The sequence below is a fragment of the Stomoxys calcitrans genome, chromosome 1, assembly GCF_963082655.1.
Source record: "Stomoxys calcitrans chromosome 1, idStoCalc2.1, whole genome shotgun sequence".
In the NCBI taxonomy this organism is placed as follows: Eukaryota; Metazoa; Arthropoda; class Insecta; order Diptera; family Muscidae; genus Stomoxys; species Stomoxys calcitrans.
Window position 1 is genome coordinate 270,207,317 of NC_081552.1, and position 18,687 is coordinate 270,226,003.

The 18,687-nt window shown below is 35.1% G+C and overlaps 1 protein-coding gene across 2 annotated transcripts in view; it reads right to left on the bottom strand.

Moving 5' to 3' along the window:
- Nucleotides 1–16,543: 16,543 nt before the first annotated feature.
- Nucleotides 16,544–18,687, bottom strand: part of LOC106095833 (cyclin-dependent kinase 14) — a 423,150-nt gene continuing 421,006 nt past the window's right edge. For both annotated transcript variants that reach the window (XM_013263227.2, XM_013263226.2), the window contains one exon: nt 16,544–18,417. In XM_013263227.2, the coding sequence (XP_013118681.1) occupies nt 18,353–18,417 (65 nt within the window). In that variant the 3' untranslated portion in view covers nt 16,544–18,352. The remainder of the gene's footprint in view (nt 18,418–18,687) is intronic.

Here is an 18,687-nt window from a genome sequence, read left to right on the forward strand (position 1 = left end):
TTTAAAATGTTTGAAGTATGAAATCACCAAGCAACGCTTTTTACTTTTGCCGTCTTGATCGTTTATGGCACAAACACTTGACCCCCGCAGCAATAAATAAAACACATTAATTATTCTTTTGTGATTCTTTTTTAAAGTTTTAACCTTAAGGTTAGTACGTCATCATTATTTTATTTTATTCTGTATCTTGTTTTGTTTTTTTTGTATTCTTGTTTAAAGAAATTTGTTTATCATTCCTTAATTAGTACATGTTACACTTACACTGTGATCTCATTTCTATTTATCGCTATGTTTGTTGTGTTCGATCACTGTCTGGCGGTGTCTGTCTGTCTGTTTGTCTGTCCGTCTGTCTGTCGGTACGTGTTCAATTTGTTTGGCGCCAAATGTGGGATATCTTTCTTCCATTCATTCATTCCTGCGATCACGCACATCACTTCGATTATTCTTAGTGCAAAACAGATTTGAATTAAGAGGCGCTCGTGGCGTTTTGCGATCGGACAAACGGACGCTGCTCTTGCGAATTGAAATTCACTTCAATGTTACTGATATAACGTTGACGTTTGTCTAATTAATTAATTGTTAATATTTTGTGTTCTTTCTTTTATTTTTTTGCATTTTTATTGGAATCGTTTGTAATTTTATAAAAAAATGTATAACACTCAATATTCGGTTGGCTAGCAATTCAAATCGCCGAATCGGCAGCATTCCGCGCATCTTATCACTTGGAATGCTTGGAGACGATTTGTTCGCCAATTTGGATGCTAAGTAGTACTCTTTGGAAATTATTGTACATATTGAACATAACTTGTTAAAAATGGTATTGATCTTGAATTTCATTTCGTTAATTCGGTTAAGATTTTATTTCTTCATTTAGATATCCGTTTTGATAATTATTAATTATTCATTTAAAGAGACAACAAATATAATTTTTTTTACATGAGAATTGGTTTTTACTGGAGTTGGGGCATATTTACAGGGTGTTGTTTGTTTTTATGATAAAAGGGGATAGGGGACGATGACATGAAACCAGCTTATTTAGCCGATTACCATGCCATCTATGGGATGGGTGGGTATTGTAATTTTGCTATACAAAATATATGAATTAATTCTTAGTTTTTCTTTTTGTTAAAAACATTTTCCTTAATTCGAGACTTTTTTTGTAAACAAATTATTTTTTGTTGTTTATTGATTTATTTTGTTTTTTTTTTTTTTTTCATTGATTTTTTCTTCCTTCTTTTTCTCGCATAATATTCATTTTGTTTAAAACAAAGGTACAGTAAACATTATAATATATTTTTGGGCTTTTTTTCTATTTTCTTGTTGTAGTTATTTTTGTAACGAATTATAATGTTTGTCGCATAGAAAATAATTTATCATCGTCTGTGTTTTTGCTCTGATTTCTTTTTTTGTGTTTTTTTTTTTTTTGTATATTTTGAAATTTTCTAATGATTTTCTATCAGCTCGAAAAGAATTTTCTACATAAATAAAATAAATATATCGAGTCGCAAAAATCAAAATTACAATACATCTAATTATCCACTTTGTCTCTAGCAAAGTGATGAAATGTGCCGAAATACGTAATGTTTATTTAGAAAAAAATTAATTAAAATAATTTTGGTGAGTTAGTAATTGCTCTAAGATTTCTTGAAAAGGAACTCCTTGGAAAAATGATAAATTTTATAATTTTTAAGGCATAATTGTGATGTAGATGTAGCAAAGGGAAGGATGCTTTTTTATACCAAAAAATTTTTCAACTTTCCCTTTTGCAATGGAAAAGTTGAAGTCGAAGTCGAAGTGAAGACATATGAAACAAAAATGTTTCCAATTATTGTTAAGTCATCGAGGTCTTTCATGTAAAAAATGTTTACTCCACAAATTTCTTCGACAAATGGTCAAAACTATCTAAATATATTCCGATATGAACTATATCGCACACGGACGTTGAGGGGCCTAATGCCTCACTATTCCGAAATTGGGTAATTGTTGCGACTGTTTAGAACAATGAAGCATAAACTAAATATGTGTAAATCAGAATTCGTAATTATTAATGAATTAATAAGCGTTGCTGACGTATTTGTCGTTTTAAGCCCATATGAAATACTAAAGTTGAGTGAAGTCTCCTTTTGAAACATAATCAATTAGCAAAACACAAACACCCTTTGTCAAAAAATAGAGCCCTAAATGTTTGTAAAGAAATATGTCAAATCTGAAGTACATTTTTAATCGGTCATCAGGCACCTCGATCTCTTTTGCTCTACGAACTCCTCACTCTCGACAGATGAAGATCACATTATACAAGACACTGATACTACCCGTGCTGTTATATGGTTCTGAAGCATGGGTACTTGTGAAAGCAGACAAGGCAGTGGAATAAATATTCCGTCATAGCCAATTAATATAAGCAAGTAATGATAGTTATCGAATCGAAACATTGTCTTTCTCACTTAAACTTCTAATGACCAGAGTAGGTTAGGTAAGGTTGAAAAGAGTTGGCGGATATTAATCAGCTCCATGCCACTAGGACATACATCTAGGCCAGTAATCGGCTTGTTGTGTGCTCTAAATATTAAAAGCTAACCTCGAACAAGTAAAAGCGTGCTCAGTTCGGCCGGGTCGAATCTTACATACCCTTCACCATGGATCGCATTTGTCAAGTTCTATGATTGACTTTTACAAAATATATATAAGCTACATTAAGATATTGGCGTAATAGAAAAATACCACATCCAAAATTCCATGCAAATCGAGTAAAAATTGCGCCCTCCAGTAGCTCAGAATATCAAATTGGCAAATCGGTTTAAGTGGCAGCTATATATATGGCAGTTATATCAAATTATGAGCCGATATAAACCATGCTTTGCACAGTCGTTTGAAGTGATGCCAAAACCCCAAACCAAATGATGCTGCCAAAACCCCACGTGCAAAATTTCGGTCAAATCGTATAAGAATTGCACCCTCTAGAAGCTAAAGAACTCTAATCGAGAGATCGTTTAATATGGCCGTTATACTTATTGGAAGTCATTTCTCAACGATATATGCAAAATGTCTACATTGGCTCGTTTTGCTTATGTCGTTTTGAAAAACATCTCAACCCTTCTCACTAGTTGAGATGTTTTGAAAATTGCATTTTTTCACACTTCAACATTAATGTTAAGATGCACTACTATTAAGATTTATTTTTCATGCTTTCTCTGTAATTTTTCTTTTAATTTTATTTTGGAAAAAAATCGATTTATAGTTTTTGACATTATTCAGAGCTTTGTTTATTTAGCACAATTTAGGCGTTTATTTGGGCTCACATATTTTAAACGACTCGTTTTTGTAGCAAACGAGTCGTTTTGCCCTTATAAATTGTACATGAAAAACGAGTCGTTTTCAGAGCATTATAAAGGTAAAACGAGTTGCTCAAAACAGGTTTGGTCTGAACATAGCATTAGAGACGTTTCGATTGACTTAACGTTTGTCAAGATAAGTGCCAATGAAAGTTTTTGTTTAAATAACAATTCTTTGGCGGTACTACGTTCGTACTTGGCAGCGAATTCAAATAATGCTATTCAATTTTTGTTTCATTGTCTTTCAAGTCGAGCTTAATGACCAAGCGAATGCAACACCCAAAGGAGAGATTGATAATTGAGTTTTGAAGAAAAAAAATTGCTAGTTCGTCAGACAAGGCAGGACACATGTCACCCCACTGGTGGACGCGCTTCGATAATTGGGTTTCATTATATTGTATCATCGGCACCATCGTGAACTATGTCCGTTCGTCTGACCGGCCTACAGTTCACAGCCTGGTGTGTTCGTACTACTTATAGATGAGATCATAAGCACAAACCCTATGTGAAATCTCAACTACTAATACCAGACTGTTCGCTGTAAGGTTTGTTCCACTAGAAGCAATCGCTAAAATTTTACTAGTCATGGAGCCATAATTAATACGCTTAACCTAAATTTCAAAATTATATAGGAATTGTACAATTTCTTTAAATTAGCAATTTTATAACTTTTTTATTATTATTCCATTTAAAACTCTTTTAATACCTTTTCAATTTTCAAATACATTTTCGGCATATTCATCACTACTGCTATTTGAGTCATTATTGAAAAAAAATTCCATTGCGTTTTGCATACTCACAGTTTGTCATTTCTATATTTTATTTTATTTAATTATTTCTACTGTTAATTTTGTTTTTTGTTTTTGATAATTTTGCAAAACAAGACGATTGATAGAAAAGTACACAATCAAGAGACTCAATGTAATTTAATCGAGAAAGTTAAGCTTAGCTTTTGTCACCAATCGTGAAATGTTGGTTTCACATTGAAGTGGGGGTTTTGGACCAAACAAGGACGTTTAACGTAAGAGAAAACATTGCTTAAAATCTATGGACGTAACTCCGGGATGGGAAAGTGCAAAAAGTGCGTTACAGTTTCGATTCATATTTTGTATGTTTGTTCCGTTTTGTTGTTGTTGTTGTTGTTGTTGATGATGTTTTAAAGTGCCTTGAAAATAAAAAATCACACACAAAGTTTTGAAAATTATCCAAAATTAACCTCATTATTCAAACAAAATCAAAAAAAAAACAACTCAACACAAATTGTTTATATCATGTGATGCCAATACAAACGCAACAGCCTCATCATTTCCAATTGTTTTTCCAATGAAATTTACGATTAAGTGCAAATATTTATTACCTGTTCTTTTTTATTCACTAATTCAGAAAGAGAGTGATCTTTGCTAGAATGCCAGGTAGGAAGAAGAAGACGAAGCCAGTGCTGCTATGTAAAGAGTGTTTGCTATTTCAGTTTTCATAAATGGTTAATAATTTCTTAATTTGTTCACTTTTGTTTTTTATTTTTCGTTCTTCTTGTTTTGTTAAATCACAGCATAATTTATTTGTTTAAAATACCTTATTCACCATTTGCTGTTTTGGTTTTTGTTTTCTTTTTGTTCCAGTTTGCGTTGTTTTCCTAATCTCATACAACCATTTTCTTCCCACTTCGAGAACCCTTCTAAATTATAATTTTTTCTCTTCTAATCTCTCAAACCACACACATTTCTTTGTCTGTCTGTTATTGAGTTTTGACAATAAATAAAATGATAAATACCACCTAGTATTTGGAAAATTCATTTAATTTTGTAAGTGTAGGTTGATTAATCGAAGTCATTTATTGAAAATCTATCAATTCAATTCTTCAAAAAACAATTAATGAAGATCTTTAAATAAGTGAAAGTAAGCGAGCGATACTGTACGAGAATGGTAGAAACTTTGAAATAGTTAAAAAACACTCATTCCCAGCAAAAACTTGGTAAATACATGTCATTATTTTTGGCATGTAAAGTAATGGATAACTCATTATCCTTACATTTACTGGCTGCTAAAATATAACGAGTTTTCAACAGCAATACCATCTGTGTTACCAATAGTAATGCAAATGTCATTACATACAACATTCAATGAAGTTCAAGAATAAGCACCTTTTTGTAATAATAGAAAAAAATCATTATATAATCTTGGTATTGATAACAAGTCAAAAGGCGTTAAGTTCGGCCGGGCCGAACTTTGTATACCCACCAACTCGGGTACATATGTAAACCACCTTTAAACCAAAATCCAGTGAAAAATGCAAAATTTATGCCCCCATAGCAGCTATATCGAAAAATTTGGCACGGACATTTAGCGCTCTAATAAGTAGAAATCCTTGTTCAATTTTGTAGAACAGAATATTGGTCTTTTTGGTAGCTATATCCACATATAGATCAATCTGAACCATATTTGACACGGATGTTGAAAAAACCAAACATAAGCCACTGTATCAAATTTCAGCCAAATCGGATTATAAATGCGCCTTTTATGGGCCCAAAACCTCAAATCGAAAGATCGGTTTATATGGCAGCAATATCCAAATCTGGATCAATCAGGGACCAAATTGAAGATGGATGTCGAAGGGCCTCACACAACTCTCTGTCCCAAATTTTAGCAAAATCGGATAATAAATGTCGGATAATAATGTGTAATCGGAGGATCGGTATATATGACAGCTATATCCAAATCTGGACCGATCTGGACCAAATTGACGATGGATGTCAAAGAGCCCAACACAACTCTCTGTCTTAAATTTCAGCAAATTCGGATAATAAATGTGGCTTTTATGGGCCTAAGACCATAAGCGGCCGATCGGTCTATATGGGGCTATATCAAGATATAGATCGATATAGCCCATATCAACTCACTGTCCCAAATTTCAACAAAATCGGATAAGAAATGTGGCTTTTATGGGCCTAAGACCCTAAATCGGAGGATCGGTATATATGGCAGCTATATCCAAATCTGGACCGATCTGGACCAAATTGACGATGTGGCTTTTATAGGCCTGAGGCCCTAAATAGGCCGATCAGTCTATATGGGGGCTATATTAAAATATAGTCCGATATAGCCCTTCTTCGAACTTAATCTGCTTATGGACAAAAAATGAATCTGTGCAAAATTGCAACTCAATATCTCTATTTTAAAAGACTGCAGCGTGATTTCAACTGATAAACGGACGGACATGGCTAGATCGTCTTAAATTTTTAAGCTGATCAAGAATATATATATTTATATATATATATATACTTTATAGGGTCGGAAATCGACATTTGGATGTGTTGCAAACGGTATGACAAAATGAATATACCCCCATCCTTCGGTCGTGGGTATTAAAAGGTAAGAACCACTGTAAACATTTTTTTTTCTGAATATGAAATTCATATTTTTGTATGCCGAATTTTCTAAAATAAGTTTAATGAAAAAAAAATAAAATTTTTTTATGGGCGACCGGTGAACCCGAACCTGGGTTTGCAAGTCATGAATGGCATGGATGTTTTGTGCTCTACATGGTAGTACACCTATTTTTATAACTACCTCAAATAAAGAATTTGTTGAAAGTCAACAAAATTTCAATAATTTTGTCTCTCGTAGAGACTTTTTTACGTACTTCAACAAATAATGTCTTCGATTCAATGTTAAAATTCGTTGAGAATTTAAAGTTTCACATACAAATTTGGTAGTTGATTTCCCTCAGAGTTTTTTTTTCTGCGTAACCTCAATGATAAGGGCCTCCTCTTTATAGCCGAGTCCACCTCTTTAGGGATAAGTTTTTATATGGCTGCTATGACATATAAACATGAAATAGTGTCTCACGGGATTCGATCCCAGATTCAGCGTCATAGGTGGACATGCTTAAGTCTGCATCTCCAAAACCAAAATGTATACCCCGAATTAAATTCTATTTGACCTATAAAGGCTGCCAATACAACCTTTGTTGAGTTTGACATGTATTTTATGCATTTATGCATTTTTTACGCATTCCGGTATGACTTTCGACTTTAATTTAAGTGTCGAATTATATAACCTTCGATTAATCAACTGAATGCCATGTCGTGGTTTGTGGAATTTTGTAAAATTTTTAATTATGTTATTGGGCTTCTGGTTCTCTGGTAATTTGTTTTTTCTTTGTTCTCCATTTCTGTGGAGATACTTTGTAATCTTCTCTATTATAATTTATCGGTTTGGCTAATTGATCTACTATTTAAGTATTTATTTATCAAATGGATTTTTTTTGTTGTTTTTCTTTTGGTGTTATTTGATATTTATAAATATTTATAATTTTGCTACTTTAGTCAAAAAAAAAAAAAAAATAAAAACCTATAAATTTGTTAGTTTATATGAGGATGTTGTTGCTGTTATCTGTTGTTGTCGGTTTGCTAATAAAATGTTTTTACTTCTGAAGGAGGGAGTTGGTTCAGCATCCGCAACTCCTCCCCACAGCTTTCACTATTCGGGATGTGTTGTGGGACAGTCCCAGATGTTGATTGGCTTTGCTGATGAGTTATTTTTTAATAATTATTAATTTTTTTGAGTAATATATATATATATTTTTTTTCATTATAGGTATTGTAATTTCATCATATCCTTTTGATTCTGGGTTAAAATGTTCTGTTTCCACTGATGTTTCATTTGAGTTCATCTTTGTTTTGATTCAATTAAGTTTTGCATGCGTTGTGAATGAGTGTTTGGGGGTATGGGTATACCATAAAGTATTTTTTTTTTTTTGCTTACGTTAACCCTTCTTAACTTACGTACATATGTTATTTTTTCCCTTTTAATTTATTTGTAATTGTGTAAAAAGTTGTTCTTAGTGATTTTAGGTTTAGTATTTCTATTGTTTGGTGGTGGTGGTGGTTGTGGTGGTTGTTGTTTCCGGCCCTGTTCTCTGTTTTAAGCGATTTGAAGTAGCTGCAGTTCCTGTCGTATTCAATGAGTTTGTATGAAATTTTGAAGATGTTGCAGTAAAAAGATTTGGATCAAATGAAACCTCTTCAGTATCCGAGAAATCCCCGTTGTTGGTTTATAAAGTTAAAAGTTTAATTTGTATAAAATTAAAAAAAGTTTATGAAAAATAAAATGTTTAAAAATATAAAAAAAAAATCATCATATACTTTCCTGGCGGTGTAACGAATTAAATATCAACATTAAACATATGTTATATTGCCTTCAATAAAGTGTACAAATGTTTTCCTCAATTATTTATACTGACTATATTGCAATAATCCCATTTATATTAACCCATTTTGTACCACTACCTTCTTTTTGTAATATCATCAATTTGAAACTTTACCCAAAGGTATTTATGGCTCCTCTATTACAAAAACTATATGTGGTTATCTCATCAACTATAAAGGATATTGTCAAGTTCCCATGTGTTGAAAACATCATCATTAGCACTCTCGGCTAATGGTATCTTCTAGCTTTACTCATACATTACACGCATACACCGCTGCACTAATCATAGACCCATAAGTGGAAAGAGTAGACATTAAAACTTTCATTAGATCCGAATATAGAAAACATTTTATTATGAACCTAAAACAACTGAAACATCACCATCATTCTGTTGTAAATATAACCTCCCAGTAGTCCAGGCCGCTAGTTCCAAACCTGCATATTCACTAATTCCGAAGTAATCAGAATTGCACCCTCTAGAGGCTCAAAAAGTCAAGACCTAAGATCGGTTTATATGGCAGCTATATCAGGTTATGGACCGATTTGAACCATACTTGGCATAGTTATTGAATATCATAATAAAACACGTCGTTCAAAAGTTCAAGCGGCTAGCCTTACTCCTTCGAAATTTCAATTCTTATTCAATATTCTTCGTTTGCCTAAAAAGAGATACCGCGCATAGAACTCGACAAATGCGATCCATGGTGGAGAGTATATAAGATTCGGCTCGGCCAAACTTAGTAGGCTCTTACTTGTTTTTTTCTTAAGACATTTCGGATAGTTGTGCAAAATCAATTAATAAGCATGGTAGCGTGTTTTTCGTAATGTGGATACCCACAACCTCGGATATACATATTAACCACTTTTCGTCATAATACATAGAAAAATGTATCATTTATGAACCCATAGCAGCTATATGCAAATATAATCCGATCTCCACCTTATTCAGGAAGACTATAAAGGGTTCTAACAAAACTTATTGTACCAAATTCATGGCTTAAAAAAATTCATCTTTAATGGGCCTATAACTTAAATCGGGAGTGGCAGCTATATCCATATACAGACCGACCTAAACCACATAGAGCACAGAGCGAAAAGGTTTACAGGACTCACTGTGCCAAATCTGTTCGTTATAAGTTGCAGAATTGCAGTACTGGTTCCACTTTTGTTTACTTTCAGTGTAAGCAACTGGTGAATTTACCATGAGCTTGTCATTGGAGTAGCCGGTTGACCCTGGAACTAGTACAACTGCTAATTCACGTTTGACGCATAATTATTGGGTTGCCCAAAAAGTAATTGCGGATTTTTCATATAGTCGGCGTTGACAAATTTTTGCATTTTTGCATTCTTTCTTCTGTCAGTTATCAGCTATTACTTTTAGCTTGCTTTAGAAAAAAAGTGTAAAAAAAGTATATTTGATTAAAGTTCATTCTAAGTTTTATTAAAAATGCATTTACTTTCTTTTAAAAAATCCGCAATTACTTTTTGGGCAACCCAATAGTTTGAGTGAAATTACTCCCCCGTAGGTGCAAAAATTATAATTTGAGATAACAATTATTGGTTGGGTTGAACTCTCTATCCGTTGAATACATTAATTACAATTTGAAAATTTGGCACACAACTAACTTTCACAAATGTCAATGGAATTTAAGCTAAATAAGCATATTCGGAGCCACGTCTTCATGGAATAGCGGCATATTTTTTCAGAAGTTTTGATGGTGCACATCATTCTTCCACCCAAGAAGCACAAACCGAACCCTATTATCGATTCTTGTTCCTAGTTTGGTAAATAGTATTTGAGGGCAAAAGCAAAATTTCTTATAATTTTGCTTTGTATGGAACTGCAGAGACCCTATTGGCTTTAAGAGTTACCTGCTGAACTACTGATGATGGTACCAACTGGTTTACTGGGATGGGTCACACGATCGAAACTCACCAGCATCTAATCAACAGAGACAATAACGACAAACGTCAAAAAGGCGGAAATATCAATTCTATCCGGTATGCTATACAAAACTCATGGGTAAATTTGCATTTTGCAGTGATTTATCCTGGGATAGAGGAACCTTTTGCTTAAAAACAAATGCTCGCTAGAGACTCGTAGTGCGGAGAATACAAACAGAATCTTTAAATTCATTTCTAACACTAATACGATTATCTCAAATTAAGAGCAACATTTATGATTATTCTTATTAGCCAATTCGGACTATAATGGAATGTATGTTGGGGATCACAGTAGAAGTCATTGTGTAAAATTTCAGCCAAATCGAATAAGGACTTCGCAATTGAGGGGCTCAAAAATAAAATAGGGAGATCGTTTTATAGGGCAGCTGTATTAGGCTATGTATTGGAGGCCACAGTAGCGCAGAGGTTAGCATGTCTGCTTATGACGCTGAACGTCTGGATTCGAATCCTGGCGAGACTATCAGAAAACATTTTTACCGGCGGTTTTCCCCTCCTAATGCTGGCAACATTTGTAAGGTACTATGCTATGTAAAACTTCTCTCCAAAGAGGTGTCGCACTGCGGCACGCCGTTTGGACTCCGCTATAAAAAGGCGGCCCCCTATCATTGAATCGGACTACACTCATTGATTTGTAAGAAGTTTGCCCCTTAATGGAATGTTCATGGGCAAATTTGCAAACGTCAATTTATTGACCCGAAAGTGAAAAGGATAGAAGGGGAGCCATTCGTATACCGTGATCTCCGTGCCGCTGGACTGCCATCACAAATTACCGTGGCAATCCCATGGCAGCCGGTTGTACCTACCGCATTGGCCCGATGGAGTCTTTCATTGTACAACACACTGCTACAACAACAACAACCGTTCACGAAGCTACTAATGTCTTCCGTGGCGCCAAGTCGCGCAATCCCTGCTTCCAGACATAATCTCTATACTGATGCTGAAGAATCTGGATCTGCCTGGAGTCGATTACCTTACAACTGTCCTCAGCCCATCTGAACACTATTATAGTACCCGATGTTTGGAAGATGGGCTGTCTGATCCCGCTACTGAAACCTGAAAAAGACACAAGAAAAGGGGAGTCGTACAGTCGTACGATCTCCCTTCTCTGATGAGTAGCCAAGACGCATGAGGGACTACTCGTCCGGCTCCTCTCGTTGGACAGTTTCCATTCGCCGTGCATCAGCATGCATTTCGAAGGCTGCATAGGATTACAACGGCTTTACATGCTATCACCGTGTACAAAAATACACTTGTTGCGCTGATAAAGATACCCTGGACTAACTAGGGATATTGTTGCTAGATAAATTGCTACTACCATTGATGTGGCGTACACTTTGTTATCATTGCAGATATCTGTATTCGTTCACAATTGGCAGACTAATTTGCACAAATTTTTTCTAGTCGCACTGTGCGTCACTTGTTTAACTGCCCAGCTAGGCCCACTCAATCCCATGACGGCGTCTTCCCTCTTTAACAAATTCAAAGGAACGGTAATGCTTTTATCGTAGCTCTCCGATGAGGATGATTCAATAGAAAAAAACACCTAGTATTTATTGGGTTGGCCAAAAAGTAATTGCAGATTTTTTAAAAGAAAGTAAATGCATGCATTTTAATAAAACTTAGAATGAACTTTAATCAAATATACTTTTTTTACACTTTTTTTCTAAAGCAAGCTAAAAGTAACAGCTGATAACTGACAGAAGAAAGAATGAAATTACAGAGTCACAAGCTGTGAAAAAATTTGTCAACGCCGACTATATGAAAAATCCGCAATTACTTTTTGGGCAACCCAATATTTGTATTTTTATGTAACGTCTGCTTGTCATAAAACAGCTGACCTTTACATCTGTTCAAAGTTGCAAATTTGTGCTGGCAAATGGAGTATCAGTAGAAATTTGCAGGTTCTCTATTTTCTAACTGTCAAAATTTGCTCTCTCTGGGGCTCTCTTCTGCTGGCAAATAAAGTACGCGAACGACTTCCAGTTAAAAATTTTTGCAAATTTGCACAAATTTTTGGGTTCCCGAACACAGCTAATAATTGGTCCATTGTGCTGTTACAGTTATTTGTGTGACATAACAGATCAAAGCCACTCATGGGAATTGAACAAACGCACTAGTTGCCCGAGGACACTATGAACTAGGCTACAAGAGACTAAGTCTTATACCAATCCCATGGCAGCCGGTTGTATGTACCGGATTGACCCGATGAATTCCTTCGTCGTCAAGGGCTGCTGACTCAATGTACCACACACTGCTACCACAACAACAACAACAACGTCTTACACCATTCTGGCATTGCAAACCATTGCCCAAGTCCTACGATAGAAATAGTAAATGGACACATCCTCGAATTTGTATACGACATGAATGATTTTAAATACCCTTTGCATTTGGAAATGGTGTAAAACAACTAGAATAACTTCACTATTTACTTAAATTCCTAAATTCTTTGGTACTGAATCATTACCATCGCCTAGCTATTGAAGCGTGGAATTTCATAAGCGTTGTGGTGCTGCCAACCAAATTAAAATACAAACCATTTTGTTATTATTAATTAATTCAACTGTAATTGCAGCTTTTTAATAATTATTATAAAATGTCCCATGGTAAAAGCAATTATATTCGCATAAATACAAACAGAAAAACAGAAAAAAACGATAATTCATAATTATTCAACAAACAGACAGATGGGTGAGAACAACCCCATCGAATGAGGCAACATCGGAGTGCAAATAATTCGATTGTATCCATTACATTGCAAATGACTTAAGCGACAAAGTTGTTAATACTGGACATACAACGGTTGAAGTTTTCTGGGATTGAGAAATCTTTCTTGTATATAAATTGAGAGATTATATCGATTGCAATAGCAGTGAAAACTTACAAGAAAGAAAACGTAAATCCAAATGCCATTGTTTCCAATAACCATCATTACCAATGATGTATGCAATTCCAGCCACCGTTTAGAGCTCAGAGGTAAGCATGTCCGCCTATGATGCTAAACGCTTGGGTTTGAATGATGGCGAAAATAATTCAGATAATTTTTCACCGGTGGTTATCCCCTCTTAATGCAGGCGACATATGTTAGTTACTATGCCATGTAAAAACCTCACCGCAAAGAGGTATCGCACTGCGGCACGCCGTTCGGTCTCTGCTATAGAAAGGAGGTCCCTAATCATTGAGCTTAAACTTGAATCGCATAGCACTCATTGATATGTGAGAAGTTTGCCCAAATTCCTTAATGAAATGTTCGCGAGAAGATTTGCATTTGTAAAAGAAGATAAGGCCACGGGCTGAAATAGTGTGGACAGCACTCATTGATATGTGAGAAGTTTGACCAAATTCCTTAATGAAATGTTCGCGAGAAGATTTGCATAATGTTCCCTGTTCCATAAGGCCACGGGTTTGGAAATAGTGTACACTAAATCTTTCTTACACTTTTGGTTGCTTTCTTTTCTTTCTTTCTTTTTATTTTATTTTTCAAAACGCCGATCATTTGTACCAAATATCATAATTCAATTGCTCTCGCGGGCAGCTATATATAAGACATGTACTTCGTTCGATTTTTTTGTTACCCATTGTCATAATAGTATACTAAGCCAAAATGTTATCTAGCCCAATCTAAATTGTAACACCAACCCTTCGTTTTGCCTCACTATTTGCACGATGTATTTAAAAACAGCATTTTACCGAAGGATCAAAGCTAGGGGACAGAATGAGCCTGGGGGTCTACAATGGGAACCCAGGAACTGAGATCTGTTTTAGACTGCCTGACCATTATACAGTCCTGCAGGCGGAGATCCGGGCGATCACGGAATGCGTGAAGTGGTGTGGTGCTAACACGAGGACGTCGAGTGTGAACATCCTTGGCGACAGTAAAATTGCCATAAGGGCAATAACAACCAGGACGGTAAGATCACGAACAGTCTCGCAGTGTAAGAAGGAGATTAACGCCTTCTCTGAGGATGGCAAAATCCCCATCGTTTGGGTGCCGGGCCATAACAGAGTAAGGGAAAATGAAAGGGCAGACGATTTGGCGGTGAAGGCCAGAGTACTGCCGTTAATAAACTTGATTAACCCGAAGCCTTTCAGGTCGACGCAGTCCGTGTTAAGGGAGTGGGCGACGAATGCGCATGCAACATTGTGGAACCGCGAACTGTCGGTAGGACGGCGAAAATCTTATGGAGGGATCCATATCGTGAGAAGACGACTGAAAGGAAGTAAGAAGGAGGTCAGTATAGCTATTGGTATCATAACGGGACACATAGGACTACGAGCTCAATTATGTAAAATCGGTGCGTCAAGTGATACCATGTGTAGGGATTTGGAGCATTTCCTTTGTCATTGCCCGGCTTTAGCGGTTAACAGACACTGGTACTTAGGTGGAGACACAATACTGGACATTAACCCACTTAGGGGAGTGGTATGGAAAACAATTAATGATTTTGTAAGTAGTACGGAATTCCTAGCTTAAAATATTCTTTTTAAGGGTTATAGTTTTATAGTTTTTATAGTTTTTAGAGCGCACAACAAGCCGATTACTGGCTTAGGTGTATGCCCATAGTGGCATGGGGCGGATAAATATCTGCACCCTCTTTTCAACCTAACCAAATGTCTTAATTCTCTTAGAATTAATCGTAGATTACGATTTCTGCAACTACTTAACGCATTTTTGGTTCATAAAAATTCGTAACGCTTATTGAAGTTTTGCTTTCATAATTTCTTGAGTCTTCATAAGAATATAATAATAAAAAATGGAGGCCACTGTGGCGCTGAAAATAGAATATCCGCCAATGACATGAAAAAATTTTCAGCGGTGGTTATCCCCTTACTAATGCTGGCTACATTTGTAAGGTATTCTGCCATGTTAAAACTTCTCTACCAAGTGGTGTCGCTATGCGGCACACCGTTAGAACTAAACAGAAACCAGCAAACCCGTGCTAAGTTCGGCCGAGTCGAACCCTCCCACTATTGATCGCATTTGTCGGGTATCTCTGTTTTTAAAACAAACAAAAGATAAAGGAAAAGAATTGCTATGCTAATTGAATTGAGTGTTGGAGACCACAGTAGAAGTCTATGTGTAAAATTTCAGCGAAATCGAATAAGAATTGGGCCTTTTAGGGTCTTAAAGCAAAAGGGAGATCGGTTTATAGGGGAGCTACATCAGGCTGAAGACCGATTTGGACCACATTAAACACGTATATTGAAGGTCATGGGAGAAGCCCTTGTACAAAATTTCAGCCAAATCGGATAATAATTACGCCCTCTTGAGGCTCAAGAAGTCTAATTCACAGATCGGTTTATATGGCAGCTCTATCAGGTTATGGACCGATTTGAACCATATTTGGCACAGTTGTTGGAAGTCATAACAAAACACCTCATGCAAAAATCGGATAGGAATTGCGCCCCCTTATAGGTCAAGAATTCAAGATCCAAGATCGGTTTATATGGCAGATATATTAGGTTATGGACCTATTTACACCGTACTTGGCACAGTTATTAGACGTCACAACGAAACACCGCATGCAAAATTTCAGCCAAATCGGATAGGAATTGCGCCCTCTAGAGGCTCAAGAAGTCAAGACCCCAGATCGGTTTATATGGCAGCTATATCAAAACATGGACCGATATGGCCCATTTACAATCCCAACCGACCTACACTTATAAGAAGTATTTGTACAAAATTTCAAGCGGCTAGGTTTTCTCCTTCAAAAGTAAGCGTGCTTTCGACAGACGGACGGACATGGCCAGTTGTACTTTATGGGGTCTTTGACGCATAATTCGAGGTGTTACAAACAGAATGACGAAAATTCTATGGTAGAGGGTATAAAAAATGGTTATCTGTTGTCTTCGATTACAACTGAAAATTTTAGCATTTACGATTCCATGTGAATCTATATTTAGCTCAACATTAAAGGATGGCAAAACTTTTCATACACTTCATACTACTTCAGGTGATTCCTTACCACAAATAGGTGGTATGAAATTTGTGTAAAAACAGCAACTGAGAATAAAAAAAGAAATGAAAAGAAAAACCATTCTGATATACAGATGTTGATCATTTATTAATTAAAATTTGCTATAATACAAAATAATATTTAATGTTCTTTCTTAATGGGTATGGTATTATTAAAAGTATAAAACAAAAGCTAAATTATTGGCAAATATTGAAACGTTTCTTTAAAAGTGAGTACAAATAAAATCAAAAGAAGCATAGAAATAGAAATACAATAAAGAAAAAAATAAAATAATACATCTGGAAGAGGGAGCAGTGGACAGACGAAGGCAGAGAAACACGATCTAAAATTCATTTATGTATATATATAAAAAAAAAAAACAGAACTATTTCTAAAACAATTTCTATGTATTTACAACATTGTTCTCTGGTTCTCTGGGCTAGAAGGACGCGAAGCGAGAGAGTAGTAGAAATGTTTTTGAGTCTAGTCGCGGTATTTCGTATGGGAGAAAAAAATCCTTTGCATGAGAGATGGTGGATGTAGCGGTGATGGTGGTGGGGTTGGCTTGCTGCTTGTGTAGTCTTGCTTGATAGGCTTCCTATTTATCTCGGTGTATGTACGTGTAGTATGTGTGTGTGTGTGTGTGTGTGATTGTGTTGTTTTCGATTCCAAATTTCAAAATACAGTGGTCCAAAAAGTGAGAGTAACTTCCTATATGAATTCGTTTAACTTTAGTGCTTAGAACCTATTGCCTTAGATTTGTTTTCTGGGATTTTGCCATCATTGTTTGTGGTTTTTTATTGGCTTTTTTTGTTGTGTTGTGTTGTGTTTAGTTAAAAATGGTGTTATTCTCTCGAGTTCTGTTTGTGTTTTGAGGTTTTTTTTCTTTTAGTTGATTTCTTGTTACATTTTTAAGATTACTTTTGATGTTGTTGTTGGTTTTGTGATTTTTTAATTGGTGCTTACGCTCATCAAGGACCTGAGGACCTGGAGGCACGTGTTCAAAATGTTTTCTTTTCATTTTTTTTGTTTTGTATTTGTTTAGTTTTTAATAATAATTTCTCTTTATCTTTAAAGTTGTTCGAGTTGTTTTGCTTTTTTGTTTTAATTTTTTTTTATTTTGTTTTGTTTGGTTTCTAAATATTCATCATTCGAATTTTTTTTGGCGTTTCTTTTTTTATTCTTCTTCTACAAAGAGTTTTAGTTGTGTTGATTTATTATAAATTTTTTAGTTAAACTAGTTATTTATATATGTATGTATATAATTGTTTAAATTTTAGTTACTTAAAACTACGTTTATCATTTTCAAAAGATGATTTCTCATTTCGCGTTGAAGTTGTGTGTGTGTGTGTGTTTTCCTCTTTTGCTATCTTTTACAAGTTCAGTTATCTGTTTTGCATTGTCCGTTGTTCACATTTCTGTTTTTTGAAACTTCTCATACATCTTGGGTTCTTGTTGAAAAAATATCAGAAACACATTACATAACATAACACTAAAAGAAAATTACAACAAACAAAATATAATAAAAAAAATATATATATATATATATGCAAATATGTATATATGTATGTATCTGTATAAGATGTGGGGTGGGGAGGAAGAGTAAAATAATACAATTAAAAAAAAAGAAATTAACTGTTGTATCAAAAAATATAATTCTTAAGAGTTTCACTTTCTACTCTTCTTCGTTAGATATCATTTTATGGCTGTAGTTGCTGTTATTGTTGTTGGTGCTGCTGCTGCTGCTGCTATTCTTGTTGTTTATGATTATTATGAAGGAGTTGTGGGCGTGGCTCTTTGCTGAAGTCATTGTGTTTGTATGCGATGAATATGTATTCACTGCTAACAGTAGAAACGAACACCATCCACTGAAAGGACTTGCTTTAATTTTCATTTATTCTGCCGATGCGCTTCCGGATACAACTGCACACCTTCCACGGTGAATATGGAGGTTTCTGAAAAAAAAACCAAAGAATGTAAACAAATTAGAAATAGGAATAAGCGGACAATAGCTCTTAGTTGATATTAGAAATTTATCCAAAAAGGTTCTATAATTTAGCCAATATGATTTCGGAAATTTTGATAAGTCTCATTCATTGTTGTTAGGTTAAAGGGGCTTCCTACAATGAGACTGACTCATTTCTTCTACATGGTTACTAACGATCATAACCTGCGAATCTTCACAACCGCAAATTAAGTCTTCGAAGAAATGAGATCGCCAATTG